The following is a 14,871-nucleotide window of genomic DNA, read 5'->3' on the forward strand; positions in this document are numbered from 1 at the left end:
ACCAGACTGGCAAAAATTAAGTCAGATGAGTGTTGGCACAAATGTGGAGCAGTGGGGACTCTCGTCCCTGTCAGTGGGGGCCGGAGCAGGCACGACCACTCTGGAAAACTGCCCAGCAGTAACGCTGAGTGTGTGCACACCCCCACCATAAATCTTGGTAGCTGGCGGCACACGCTTAAGACAGGCCCTGCCCATCCAGGAAGACACACAGAAGGCAGGCACAAGGATGTCCATAGCAGCACAGGGCTTGTAATTAGCAAAAAAAAAAAAAAAAAAAACTGGAAATAAGCCAAGGTCCCTTGACAGAAGCAGAGCCGAGGTGCGATCATGCCAGGGCACAGTACGCAGCAGTGAAGACGCCGAAAGCCATCAGCACAGATGCAGCCCAGAAACTTCATGGCTGGCAAAAGTGAGGAGTACAGAAGAACACAGGAGGAACGAAGCAAAAGTAAGTAGCAGACTGTCCAAGTGTGCATGGACAGGTGGCACAAGCACAAAGCAAAGCTGGGGGCAAGCCTGCCTATGAGGGGCCCTATTCCAGGACAGGTAAAGGCAGGAGCTCATTATGAGGCTGAGCTGTTCTACGAACAAACTGCATGTGCCCACCCGGACAGCTGCGCCGCTCGCCCCTCCACCCATCAACTCCACTCCACACGAACGGAACAAACCCTGTCCTCCTGCCTACCCTTCCTCCCAACCCTGTCCAGGCCAGAGCCCGGGACTCCCCAGCACTTCGTGCTGCCCAGCCCAGGTGCCCCCATCTACCCCCTGTCCTAACCAGCCTTCTCGAAACCTGCCCTACCCACACCCTCCCCACAGACACCAGAGTGGGCTTTCTAGACCCCTGGAGAATAGAGCACAGCTCCACAGTGGGGCTGATAAGGCCCCCACCTCCCTCGGGTCACAGACTTTGCTGCTCATTCGGAGGGACCCAGGAAGCTGCTGCGGAGGTTCAGCAAGGGAAGGCTATGTGCTGCAGTGCTGGAGCAGGGAGCGCCAACAGCCGGCATGAAGGTTCTGGGGCTGTGGGTGAGGCAGTGACTCACAGGGACAGACAGGAGAAGAGTTGTGGGGCCGTGGGACCTGACATTGAGGCAATCGCCAAGACCTGGAATGGAGAAGCAGCCAGGCCTGGGGAGATGCTCCTGGCTTGGGCTTTGAGGCCCCAGAGGCTTCCCAGAAGAGAGGCAAGTAGGCACATCTGCAGTGCTTGGCTCCAGACCTTGGGCAAATGCTGACCCTTAGATCTCATATGGATATGGGGTCCTTCGGGAGGCCCAGCCAGGTGCAAGAGTCGTGCTGGGTGGCCATCCTTCCTGTCCATCCTTCCTGTCCACTCAGCATAACCAAAGCCCTGAGGTCCCAACCCTGCGCTCCAGGAGAGCAACGCCAACACCACGCTCAGAAATGCAGGTTGTGGGAGCCACAGGAAAGCACGAGAGGCCCACCTGCAGCTGACTAGTGGTGGAACAACTCAATGCCACGTGGGGTCCCCTCCAGGCATACTGGACGCTTCCAGGGCCTGGAGGGTCCGCTCACCCTCCCATCTCCCCAGAGAGAGCTCTCACTACCCCCACCTGCCTCCTCTTCTAGCCTGCTGTCTATTCTAGAACCACAACTTTTCCGGAGAGTGTCTCCTTCTCCTCCTTAGCCTGGGAGCTTCCTGAGCAGGAACTACCAAGTCATGAAGAAATTACAAAAGTTTCAAACTGAGCAGGAGACACAGGGAAGCTGCAAGTCCAAGGAAAGCTGGGCTATGGCCGGAGGGTAAATCTTGTCCAGTCGTTACCGCTGGGCGACCGGGCGCCCCCTACCAAATGCAGAGCAGCCAGCCTTCCGCAATGGCAAGATCAACAGGGAGGTGCAAATAGCTGTACTGGCTTGGAGAGGTCTCTAAATGAAAGACAGCGCCAACCAGGTACCCGCGAGGACGACCCCGCCCCGCAGGACAGGGCATCTCCACCGCGCGCTGGACGGAGGATACAACGGAGTCCTGCGCGCCCCGTGCGCCGTGGGTCGCTCCCAGGCCGAGATCTGACAGTGTCGCCGCCCGCGAAAGGAAGCGTGTGGTACCCGAGAGAGGAAGCACCCTCGTCGCCCCGGCCCGCACCGCATTGAGGCAGGTGTGCAGCTGTGCAGGTGCGGTTGCGGCGAGCCAGGTGAGCGCCGCCCGGGAGCCCCAAGGTCCCGCCGGGCCTGAGCAGCACAGGGTCCTCAGAAGCTGAGCGCGGCCTCGGACGCTCAGGACCTGGGAGGCTGGGGCCGCGCTCGCCAGCGCTGTGGGGGGCGGCGGCTGCGCGCATCGAACGGGCTGGCGGGCGCGGGAGGGGGCGACCAGGGCTCCGCTGGGGGACCCGGGCCGGGGGTGGGGCGCGCAGAGGCCGCGGCCAGGACACCCCCGGCAGGTGCCCGGCGGGAACAAAGCGCGGCGGGCGGCGCGTACCTGGGCACGCAGCTGGGGCTGGAGCCGTCCACCTCCCAGGTGGCGAACAGGTTCATGGGCACGGGCGTGTTGAGCGCGCCGGGCGCGCCGGGGAGGCCGAGGCGGCCTCGGCTCCGCCAGCGCCAGCCGCGGCCTCAGCGGCCTGGGGCTGCGGCCGGGCCACGCAGACGCGGGCAGGCCAGGGCGCGCCAGGCTGGCAGCGCAGTCCACCATAGCTGCCAGGCTGCGAGGACGAAAGGCCAGGCCCAGGGCATCCGGACAGGCCGCGGGCGGCGACGAGCTGCAGCCGCTCCGCCTTGCCCGCCAGATTGCCGCGCCGCGCGCGCCCCGGCAATCCGCGCGTAGCGCCCGGCGCCCATCCACGACCCGCGCCAGCGCCGCCGATTAACTGGGCGGGGCGCGAATCGCCGCCATCCGAGTCCAATCGCCGCCGGCGCAGCGCCCGCCGGAAATGAGGTGCGCGCGCGCTTCCTCCGGCGGCGCCTCTCGGGGCGTCCCCGCCCGCCGGTGCGCGAGAGCGCGCACTCACGCGCCTGCGCACAGGCCCCGCCCGGCGCGCCCCGCCCCGCCCCACGGGAGCAGCGGGCAGGGTCCAGGAGAGACGGGGTCCCCTGGGTCCCGGCCAACCTCGGGCGCCGCCCCCTAAGGAAAGCTCATCGTCGCCCTGGCGATGCCCGCCTCCCCACGCGCGGATTCCCCGGCCCCGACGCTTTCCCGCCTGCACCCCGCCATGCCCCGAGTCTCCCCGCGCCCGCTGCCCTCGGCGCCCCTTGTGTCCTGCCGACCCCCGCTGGGTGGGCCGGGCTGTGCTGGCCTCGCCCGTCCCCGAGCCCCTCCCCCGCGCCCCCCTGCGCAGGTTCCCCGGGACGGAGGTGGCCGGGCCTGGCGGCGGCCGCGAAAACGCAAAGCCGCTCGGGGCGCCAGGCTCCCGACCTCAGCCCCCTGGGCTCCCAGATGCCCCCGGGCGCCCTCTTTGCGTCCCAGCATCCTTATTCAGCGCCGCTTTTCAGAGTTGAACTCAGGACAATGGAGAACAAATGTCTGGAGCCAAGGCTGGCTCCTGGTCCTGGAGTTTACAGTGAACTTGAGGACCCAAGCAAAGAGGAGGCGATAGCTAGAGCCGCCGGGCCTGACGTCTAGGCTCTGGGGCTCAGGGAGGGTGGTTCCCCCATCTGTTTGGCAGCGGCTCTGGTCCAGCACCAGATGCTGCGCCGAGATTTAGGAAACGGTTTTCTGGCCTCTCTTCTGTTTCCTTGTTTCACAGTTAGTTTACAGTTGCTTTTCTCTCCGCCCTGTGTCTTGTTGTCTACAAGTAGTTTTACTGAAACAAATCCAGCCCGAGCAAATTGACTTGGAGCTGGTTTCTCCCCTGGCCCACGGGGCTTGCCAGCCCAGTGCCCCTGTCATCTCCTTCTGCAAAGGCCCTCATGCCGCTGCTTCCTCCGTTGAGAGAGCTCAGCCTCCAGCTGTAACTCCTGTATCTAGAACTGCAAACAGCTGCGACTGCTTAAAGCCAGGGTCCCACTTGGGAGAGAACAAGGGAATCTGTGTTTCACACGTGCTCCTGGCTCCTCTGGGGTGGTACACTGAGAGCCACGAGGGTCTGTCTGACCTCGGCCAGCTGACTGGGGTATTGTCTTAGGTTGCTGCTCGGAGGGCAGAGCCTGTGGATCTCATACCTTTGAGACAGGGTAGGGGTAGAAGTGACTGTGTCCAGAGAAGGGGTAGCCGTACCCCAGGAGGACAGGGCTGGCTGTGATGGGAGGGCAGGAGACAGGCACCCATTGACCCCAGAACTGAGCGTACGGAGCTGCTGGACCTGGCGAGTGTGCAACTGCAGTCAGATGGATGGGCCGCCTGACACATTGTGCCTGTGTGCGCCAGCATCTAACCCAGGCAGGGACTACAACTGCGGGTCAAGTGAGGAGATGCGGGGTGACTAAGCCGTGCACGGCAGGGCTTGGCACCAGCTGCCACCATTGAGCAGTGCCCCTCCTCTGTGCCAGGCACCGTTGTGAGGCCTTAAGGGACATGACAGCTCTGTCCCATCCCAAGTGACAGAAGAGGAGACGGTGGCCTGTAAGGTTATGCAGCTGCCAGGGGTCAGGATGTGACCCATACAATCTGTACCAGAGTGGCCCCAAGTACCCGTATGATGGGTCTACATCAATGCTTCTGCCAGGCAGGAAGGCAGGGACACAAAACACACCATGCATCACACCTGTGACCACATTTATATTTGTTGTTAAGGTGGGATGGTGGTGATGGGACTGTGGTCTTCTCTATTTTCCAAGTGGACAGATGTCCCTTGGGTGATCAGAGTAACTTTTTAGCCAGAACCTGTTATTTGCACTTCCCTCCTCTGTTGGAAAATGACGCTGTGCTGGTCCTTCTCTTGTGGGCTGTGGGTCACAGGGGGAGATCCCTGAAGGCTGGGCGGCACCCCTCCCCATGACCCCATGACCCTGGCATGGTGTGAGCCCCCACCCCCATGTTTGGAGCACTGGTGCTTTCTCTGGTAATGTTTTCTTTAAAGCAGAAACTTGGTTTGAGACAAACCTCTCGGATGACTGGGGTGGCTGAGCATGGTTGGGGAGGAGGTCCAAGAAGAGGGTCCTTCAGAGCCCTGGAGTCCCAGGAGGACAACCTGAAAGCTGGTCCTACCACGTGCTGCCCCGGAGCCCGGGAGGTTGTGGGAGTTATTATTTAATAAGGTAAAGCCTCAAGGTTCCGAATGCTTGAATAGGACTCCATTCGTATTAAAAAGACGAATCCCCAACCCCTGGCCATGGGACAGGATGGGCCGAGGCCTTTCCCCTGTCCGCCTGGCTTTGCTAGGTCCCTCCACCTAGGGTCAAGGCTCGGGCTTTTCCAGTCGGGCACCAGGACCATGGGCTCCTTGGAAACACATTCATCTCCTCAGCCTGGGCTAAGATGACACAGACACACAGCAGGCCCTGCCAGAGTCGGGGAGGGGCCAGTCAGATGAGTGGCAAGGGCCTCCTCCAGGGCCAGCACTGGTCAGTTGGCGGCTCCAGCCCACAGCGCCTCTGCTCTTCCTCCTGCCAGGAGCTGGGCTGAGGAAGCAGCCCCATGTGGCCAGGTCCCTGCCCAGCCCATGCTATGGCTGAGGGACAGAACTGCCGAACCCCTAGACAGGCCCTGCCACGTCCACTCCCGTGCTTGGAGCCCGTGGCCATCACTGAGGCTGAGGAGGAAACGTCACAAAGAAGGTACAGCAGGGCCTTCCTCCTGGAGGCATTTTCTAGGGGCCATCTGGGGGATGGCCAGGAGCTCTGAGACTGCTGAGATCACTGCACCGCAGCCACACCTGCGGACAGTTCCTACGGTCACCCTCCGAGCAGCTCAACTACTGAAAGTGAGGCCTGGAATCAACCCCGGGTTGTAGAGTAGAACAGGGTTAGGTGAGCTGTGATAGAACCTGATAGAATATTCTACAGCTGGCAGAAATAGTGAGTTAAAAGTAGCTGAAAACAGACCAGGTGCAGGGGCTCACACCTGTAATCCCAGCACTTTGAGAGGCCAAAGCCCACAGATCCCTTGAGTTCAGGAGTTCAAGACCAGCCCGGGCAATATGGCAAAGTCCCATATCTAACAAAAATACAGAAACGTACCTGGGCATGGTGGTGCGCGTCTGTGATCCCGGTAACTTGGGAAGCTGAGGTGGTAGAATCACTTGAACCCAGGAGGTGGAGGTTGCAGTGAACCAGGATCACACCACTGCACTCCATCCTGGGGAACAGAGCCAGGTTCCATCTAAAAAAATAAAGATAAAAAGCCTGGGCACAGTGGCTCATGCCTGTAATCCCAGCACTTTGGGAGGCCGAGGTGGGCAGATCACCTGAGGTGAGGAGTTTGTGACCATCCTGGCCAACACAGTGAAACCCCGTCTCTACTAAAAATATAAAAAATTAGTCGGGCATGATGGTGGGCGCCTGTAATCCCAGCTACTCAGGAGGCTGAGGCAGGAGAATCGCTTGAACTCAAGAGGCAGAGGTTCCAATGAGCCAAGATTGCGCCACTGCACTCCAGCCTGGGTGACAAGAGTGAAACTCTGTCTCAAAAAAAGAAAAACGTATGTGAAAATACATGTCCATGTAAAGTATGTATTTACATGTTAGTGATTATACATGTAAAACACCTATTTTCAGGTGTAGAAAAATATTGACAGGGTACAAATTAATCCAAAGTATTAAGAAAGTATCTCTGTGTGGTGGGGATTCCATTGATTTGGTTTCTCCTTTTTCCTTACCTTTATCTCCTATTTTCTCCACGATGAACATGCGTTAACTGTGGAGGGAAAATCAAACCACAGCAGGGTGAGCTGCCACTGGCTGGAGAGTCGGGCGCCATCTGACTGGGGCTGCACCCCGTCCTAAAAAAACCAAATGAACAAAGGGAACGCTCACCCCATGCAACAAACTACCGAGGATGATCTTTGTAAGAATACTGAATGTTTCACTAGGGTAACATTCTTTTTTTTTCTTTTCTTTTCTTTTCTTTTGAGACAGAGTCTTGCTCTGCCTGTCGCCCAGGCTGGAGTGCAGTGGCATGATCTCAGCTCACTGCAAGCTCTGCTTCCTGGGTTCACACCATTCTCCTGCCTCAGCCTCTTGAGTAGCTGGGACTATAAGCATCTGCCACCACACCTGGCTAATTTTTTGTATCTTTAATAGAGATGGAGTTTCACCACGTTAGCCAGGATGGTCTCGATCTCCTGACCTCGTGATCCACCCACCTCGGCCTCCCAAAGTGCTGGGATTACAGGCGTGAGCCACCATGCCCAGCTCACCAGGGTAACATTCTTAATATCAAAGGAAATCATACAAGTCCATAAGACCATTAAAAAATTCCCAGTGGAAAATGGTTAGAGAAGCTACAAAAGATTCACAAAAGAACAAGTGAGACAGTTGTCACTACTATCAGGAATTGTAAATTATAAAAAGATGCACATGGCTGGGCGCAGTGGCTCACATCTGTAATCCCAGCACTTTAGTAGGCCGAGATGGGCAGATCACCGGAGGTCAGGAGTTCAAGACTAACCTGACCAATATGGTGAAACCCCGTCTCTACTAAAAATACAAAAATTAGCCGGGTGTGGTGGCAGGCACCTATAGTCCCAGCTACTTGGGAGGCTGAGACAGGAGAATTGCTTGAACCTGGGAGGCAGAGGTTGCAGTGAGCCAAGATCGTGCCACTGCACTCCAGCCTGGGCAACAGAGTGAGACTTTGTCTAAAAAAAAAAAAGAGAAAGAAAAAAAAGAAAAGATGTACATAACACCTTCTCTTTGATACAGGCTAATCTAGACCTAATACAGACCTAAGGTTGTGAGGACATCTTCAGTGTCCTGCACGCTGCTCCCCTCCTGGGTTAGGTACAGGCAGCGCAGCTCCTTCACCCGGCACCTGGAGCAGGACCTAGAGCAGCCCTAGAGAGTGGCTTGGCAGCATCTTGGAAGATTTGCCTGAGCTCATGGGTATCCCATGGCATCCTGCAGGTGACACTGGAAATGTCAACAGGGACGCAGGTCCAGGTGTGTGAGATATTTCAAACAGCAACACTTACAGAAAGGAATGTCCGGTCCTGGGAAAATGACAAAACTTGCCCTGGCACATCCACCCCATGGGACATGAAATAACCAGCTAAACGGAAGACTGCCTCAGTTTTAGCAGCATGGGGAAAGTCTCATGATATGTGATTGTGTGACAAATCAGGATGTAAAGTTGAGCACAGCCTGACCTGGATTCTGGAGTAAAACTCTCCCCTCTTGACTATGGTTATCCTGAGCCCCAAGAATAAGAGGGACCTTGATGCATAAATTTTAATACTTCTGTCTTTCCCGCAATAGAATATTATCACAGTAAGCCAGGACATAACTTAAACATTAGAAAAGAAAGGAAAACACCCACGCCCTAATACAGAAATCAGCCAAGGACATTCACAGACATCAGAACAGCAATTAACCGCAACACGTGTCAGCCAAGACCCAACCTCAGGGCTCTTCGTGCGGGATGGATTTCTGGTTTTGTTAGGTTTTTTTTTTTTTTTTTCAGACGGAGTCTTTGCTCTGTAGCCCGGGCTGGAGTGCAGTGGCCGGATCTCAGCTCACTGCAAGCTCCGCCTCCCGGGTTTGTGCCATTCTCCTGCCTCAGCCTCCCGAGTAGCTGGGACTACAGGCGCCCGCCACCTCGCCCGGCTAGTTTTTTGTATTTTTAGTAGAGATGGGGTTTCACCGTGTTAGCCAGGATGGTCTCGATCTCCTGACCTCGTGATCCGCCCGTCTCGGCCTCCCAAAGTGCTGGGATTACAGGCTTGAGCCACCGCGCCCGGCCTGTTTTTCTTTTTTTTCTTTTGTTTTCTTGACAGGGTCTTGCTCTGTCAAACAGGCTGGAGTCCAGTGGTGCCATCATGGCTCGCTGCAGCTCGGATCTCCTGGACTCAAACTATCCTCCTGCCTCAGCCTCGCGAAGTGCTGGGATTACAAGTGTGAGCCACTGCGCTGGGCCCCTAAGGGTTTGTTTGTTTGTTTGTTGAGACAGAGTCTCCCTCTGTAGTTTAGTGGTGCTATCTCGACTCACTGCAAGCTCTGCCTTCCGGACTCACGCCATTCTCCTGCCTCAGCCTCCTGAGTAGCTGGGACTACAGGCGCCCGCCACCACGCCTGGCTAATTTTTTGTGTTTTTAGTAGAGACAGGGTTTCACCATGTTAGCCAGGATGGTCTTGATCTCCTGACCTCATGATCCGCCTGCCTCGGCCTCTCTAAGTGCTGGGATTGCAGGTGTGAGCTACCACGCCTGGCGGGTTTTAAAAAATTATTTATTTATTTAGAGACAGAGTTGTGGCGGGGCGCGGTGGCTCACACCTGTAATCGCAACACTTTGGGAGGCTGAGGCAGGCGGATCATGAGGTCAGGAGTTACAGACCAGCCTGACCACCATGGTGAAACCCTGTCTCTACTAAAAATACAAAAATTAGCCAGGCATGGTGGCGTGCACCTGTAATCCCAGCTACTCAGAAGGCTGAGGCGGAAGAATCACTTGAACCCGGGAGGCGGAGGCTGCAGTGAGCTGAGACTGCACCACTGTACTCCAGCCTGGACGACAGAGCAAGACTCCATCTCAAAAAAAAAAAAAGAAAGGACAGAATGTGCCTCTGTCGCCCAGGCTGGAGTGCAATGGTGCCATCTCAGCTCGCTGCAACTTCCATCTCCTGGGCTCAGGCAATCCTCCCTCTTCAGCCTCCCGAGTAGCTGGGACCACGGGCATGTACCACCACACCTGGCTAATTTTTGTATTTTTGTTACAGACGCTATTTTGCCCTATTTGCCAGGCTGGTCTCAAACTCCTGGGCTCAATCTGTCCTCTCACCTCGGCCGCACAAAGTGCTGGGATTATAGGTGTGAGCCACTGTGCCCAGCCTAATTGTTTTTTTTAGAGACAGAGTCTCACGCTGGGGCTCAGGCTGGAGTGCAGTGGTGTGATCATAACTCACTGCAGCCTCAGTCGCCTGGGCTCAAATGATTCTCCTGCCTCAGCCTCCCAAGTAGCTGAACTATAGGCATGCACCACCACGCACAGCTAATTTTTACATTTTTTGTAGAGACAGGGATTTCACTTTGTTGCCCAGGCTTGTCTCAAACTCCTGGGCTCAAGCTATCCTCCTGCCTCTGCCTCCCAATGTGCTGGGATGACAGGCGTGAGCCACCGTCCCGGCCTGGCCCTTGACTTCTGTGGTGGAAGGTGGACTGGAGCCTCACCAAGTCTCACTCAAGTTGCGGGGAACAGACAGGAACGGGGACTTGCCTTCTGAGCAGTCTGTCTACCAGACACATGTCCTCCAGCGTACCCCGCAGTGCTAGGGTGGACTGCTCTTATCCCTGTTATGCAGACGAGGAAACAGAAACCTAGAGAGACTGAAGCACTTGCCCAAGGCCAGGCAGCAGGTGAGAAGGTGAGAAGGCCACAGAAGCTTGCACACCCTGCCCTGCCCGGTTCCCCTGCTGACTACTGCGTGGGGTACAGTGCTGTTAAGAGTACCCAGGAGTTATTTTAATCAAATGTGATAAAAGATGACAGACACAGAGACAACTGCCTTTGAAAGAGGAGTTTATTACTCACAGTTCCCAGGAGGAGGGGCACATGGGGAAGCACCCAGGGCCAGTCAGGACAGAGAGAGGGTGAAGGGAAAGGCTGGGCAAGGCCTTTATTGCCATTTTCCAGGCAAGGCAGAGTAGGCAAGCTGAGCAGAATTAGAACTGGGTAATTTCAGTGGGCTCTGGGCTGGGGGGTGGTATCTAGCTATCTGGTACCTGGCCCTGGGGTGATTTAGGGCAGGGGGCTAGTGTTCTAGAATGCAGGAGCCTGATGAAAGGAGGCAGGTGGGACTCATGATGGTCGCTCTGCATATCAAAGGCATGCTCAGCCTGCACGGTGGCCCAAGCCTGTGATCTCAGTACTTTGGGAGGCTGGGGCCAAAGGATCTCTTGAGCCCAGGTGTTTGAAATGACAGTGAGCTATGATCACACCACTGCACTCCAGCCTGGGTGACAAGAGTGAGATCCTGTCTAAAACAAAAAAAAAGTGAATAAGGCATACTCAGAGGAGGCAAGTGGTCTGCTGTCTCTAGGAATTAGCTAACCCTGGGAGGGGCAGTCCCTCCCTAGGTCCACGAGACCCCAAGATGTCAAAGCACCACAAATGAGAGAAAGTAAAAAACACGACGAGGCTGGGCATGGTGGCTCACGCCTGTAATCCCAGCACTTTGGGAAGCCAAGGTAGATGGATCATTTGAGGTCAGGAGTTCAAGACGAGGCTGGTCAACATGATGGAACCCTGACTCTACTAAAAATACAAAAATTAGGCCGGGCGCGGTGGCTCACGCCTGTAATCCCAGCACTTTGGAAGGCTGAGGCGGGCAGATCACAAGGTCAGTAGATCAAGACCATCCTGGCTAACACGGTGAAACCCCATCTCTACTAAAAATACAAAAAATTAGCTGGGCGTGGTGGCGGGCGCCTGTAGTCCCAGCTACTCGGGAGGCTGAGGCAGGAGAATGGCGTAAACCCAGGAGGTGGAGCTTGCAGTGAGCCGAGATCGCGCCACTGCGCTCCAGCCTGGGCAACAGAGCAAGACTCCGTCTTAAAAAAAAAAAAAATACAAAAATTAGCTGGGCGCAGTGGCAGGCGCCTGTAATCCTAGCTACTTGGGAGGCTGAGGCAGGAGAATCGCTTGAACCCAGGAGGTGGAGATTGCGGTACGCCGAGATGGCGCCACTGCACTCCAGCCTGGGGGACAGAGCAAGACTGAGTGTCAAAAACAAAACGAAACAAAACAAAACAAAACAAAAAAACCCAAAACACAAAAGACACCACGAATGAAGAAAGCCTCCAGGAGGGGGAGTTTGCAGGTGCCTAGGCGTGTCCTTCAAAACTCGAACCCCGCTGGTCAGGTCATTTTTCTCAGGCCCTGAGAAAAGGAAATCCTTCCTGGTCTAAGTTTTAAGAGCGTGTTCAATTCAGATTAAAGCAATTCTCTCATTTCAGTGCAACACCTACGTTACTTTCCAGCTCTCTGGGGCCCCCTTTGCAGGAATGTTCCTGCCCTGCACCCCCAGCCTGGGCCCTGCTCTGCTGCTGTGTGCTGGAGTCAGGTCTAGGGGAAGCCCACAGCCTCTCCCTGTTTACAGCCAGAGCAGAGACCACTGCACGTTTGCAGCGTCCTCTTTGGCGAGGTGCAGGTGAGGGTCCTGCCTCACAGGGCTGAATGAGGAATACAGAGGACCCTGGGCACCGGGAGCCTGTGCTGGGTGCCCAGTGTGGGTGCTCTGAGGTCACTGGTGCCCCTCGGCCGCCCTTGCTTGACTCTTTGAGCTTGTCAGTCACTCCTAAATGTTTCCAAGCTTCCCGGGGCGCTTGCGGCAGGGGGCACCTAACCAGTCCCCAGGGCAGTTCCCCGCATTCTCCCTCTAAGCTGGCTCCATTCTTTATGCCTTCACGTCACGTAGGGAGCCTTACTCCCTGCCTCAGTTGGTTCACACTGCAACGGCAAACCACCACAGTCCAAGTGGCTTATGAACCATAATTCATTTCTCAGCATGGTGCTGGCAGATGCCCTGTCTGGCGAGGGCCACTTCCTGGTTCATGGACGGCGCCCTCTTCCTGCATCCTCACATGGGGGAAGCAGCAGACAAGCTCCCTCCAGTCACGTTTTTTCTTTTTTCTTGTTTCTTTTTTCTTTGAGACAGGTTCTCAATCTGTCGCCCAGGCTGGAGTGGAGGGGTGTGATCTCAACTCACTGCAGCCTCAACCTTCTGGGCTCAAACAATCCTCCTGCCTCAGCTTCCCAAGTAGCTAGGACTACAGACACATGCCACCACAACCAGCTAAGTTTTCATAGTTTTTGTAGAGTCAGGGTTTCGCCATGTTGCTTAGGCTGGTCTCAAACTCCTGGACTCAAGCAATCCTCCCTCCTCGGCCTCCCAAAGTGCTGAGATCACAGATGTGAGCCACTGTGCCCAGCCAGCCACTTTTCTGAGGACATGAATCCCACTCATGAGGGAATCAGCCCTCATGACCTCATCTCCCAAAGGCCCCACCTCTCTAAAACCATCACCTTGGGGCAAGGACTTCAACATATGGACTTTGGGGGAACACATATGCTATGATTTGGCTCTGTGTACCCACCCAGATCTCATCTTGAATTCTCACGTGTTGTGGAGGGACCTGGTGGGAGGTAATTGAATCATGGGGGCAGGTCTTTCCCATGCTGTTCTTGTGACTGAGAATAAGTCTCATGGGATCTGATGGTTTTATAAGGAGGAGTTTCCCTGCAGAAGCTCTCTCTCTCTTCCTGCTGCCATCCTCTTAAGACGTGACTTGCTCCTCCTTGCCTTCCTCCATGATTGTGAGGCCTCTGCAGTCTCACAGAGGCTCTGTGGAACCATAGGTCCAATAAACCTCTTTTGTTTGTTAATTGCCCAGTCTTGCGTATGTCTTTATCAGCAGTGCGAAAATGGACTACTACAATGCACGTTCAGACCATAGCACCCCTGCTCTAGCAGCAGCCCATCTGAGCAAAGGCTTAGTTCTGGCAGCACCCACCTTGGGCCATTGCCCAATAGAGCCACCCCCTTTTTATTTTATTTTATTTTATCTTATTTGGAGACAGAGTTTCGCTCTCATTGCCCAGGCTGAAGTGCAATGACGCCATCTCGTCTCACTGTAACCTCTACCTCCCAGGTTCAAGCGATTCTCCTGCCTCCGCCTCCCGAGTAGCTGGGACTACAGGCAACTGCCACCACACCCAGCTAATTTTTGTATTTTTAGTAGAGACAGGGTTTCACCATGTTGGCCAGGGTGGTCTTGATCTCTTGACCTCGTGATCTGCCCTCCTCCGCCTCCCAGAGGGCTGGGATTACAGTTGTGAGCCACCGAGCCTGGCCAGAGCCACACCTTTTAAACCTCTTACCGTCGTGGGTGTGGTCTTCCCCACCCTGTGCTCCTCTGGCCAATGAAAGTCCAGTCCTGTACCGCCTGACTTGGCCCTGTGGCCTGGGAGGCATGCCGCCCCCTGCACCTGCAGGCACCTCACAGGCTTTGGTGAGGGAGTGCAGGAAAGAACTCCTCTAGTCTGTCAGGTGAGAGCAAGGATCCAGTGGCCATACAGACTCCTATTGGATTCTGGCTTTGTCACCTACTGGCTATGAAATTTGGGGCTCATAGCCCCTCACATCCTCAGGGGTTCCCTCCATAAAATGGAGACTACAGTGTCTGCAAGCTAGTGTTGCCGTGAGGATGAAATGTCGCCATGGACAGAGAGCATTTTGCATAGAAATCAATAATAGATATTTGAAAAATCCCCGACTATTTAGAAACAAAACAATACACTTCCTAATAACCGTTGGATCCGAGAGGAAGTTACGAGTGGAGAGAATCTTGAGCTGAATGAAAATGAAAACACAGCATATTGAAATGTGCAGGATTCAGCTAAAGTAGTAATTACAGGGAGAATTATGGCAATAAAATGCCTATTTATAAAAGAAAGATCTTAAATCAATGATCTCATCTTTCACCTTAAAAAACTAGAAAAAGGCCAGGTGCGGTGGCTCATGCCTGTAATCCTAGCACTTTGGGAGGCTGAGGCGGGAAGATCACGAGGTCAGAAGATCGAGACCATCCTGGCTAACACGGTGTAACCCCATCTCTACTAAAAATACAAAATATTAGCCAGGCATGGCCGAGCGTGGTGGCTCACACCTGTAATCCCAGCACTTTGGGAGGCTGAGACGGGCGGATCATGAGGCCGGATTGAGACTAATCCCATAGCAGCCAGTGAAAACCCCTGTCTCAACTAAAATACAAAAATTAAGGCTGGTAGCAGGTAAGCCTGCAGTCCCAGCTACTAGGGA

At 55.2% G+C, this 14,871-nt stretch overlaps 1 protein-coding gene across 4 annotated transcripts in view; it reads right to left on the reverse strand.

The window, feature by feature from the left end:
- Positions 1-3,056, reverse strand: part of PACS2 (phosphofurin acidic cluster sorting protein 2) — an 81,814-nt gene extending 78,758 nt beyond the window's left edge. For 3 of the 4 annotated variants that reach the window (XM_009212394.3, XM_009212393.3, XM_009212392.3), the window contains exon 1: positions 2,444-2,708. In XM_009212394.3, the coding sequence (XP_009210658.2) occupies positions 2,444-2,499 (56 nt within the window). In that variant the 5' untranslated portion in view covers positions 2,500-2,708. Of the gene's footprint in view, positions 1-2,443 lie in introns of all 4 variants that reach the window. The other variant, XM_003902346.4, reaches the window with a different exon arrangement.
- Positions 3,057-14,871: the final 11,815 nt, after the last annotated feature.

The sequence above is a fragment of the Papio anubis genome, chromosome 7 (genome assembly GCF_008728515.1).
Source record: "Papio anubis isolate 15944 chromosome 7, Panubis1.0, whole genome shotgun sequence".
NCBI lineage: Eukaryota > Metazoa > Chordata > Mammalia > Primates > Cercopithecidae > Papio > Papio anubis.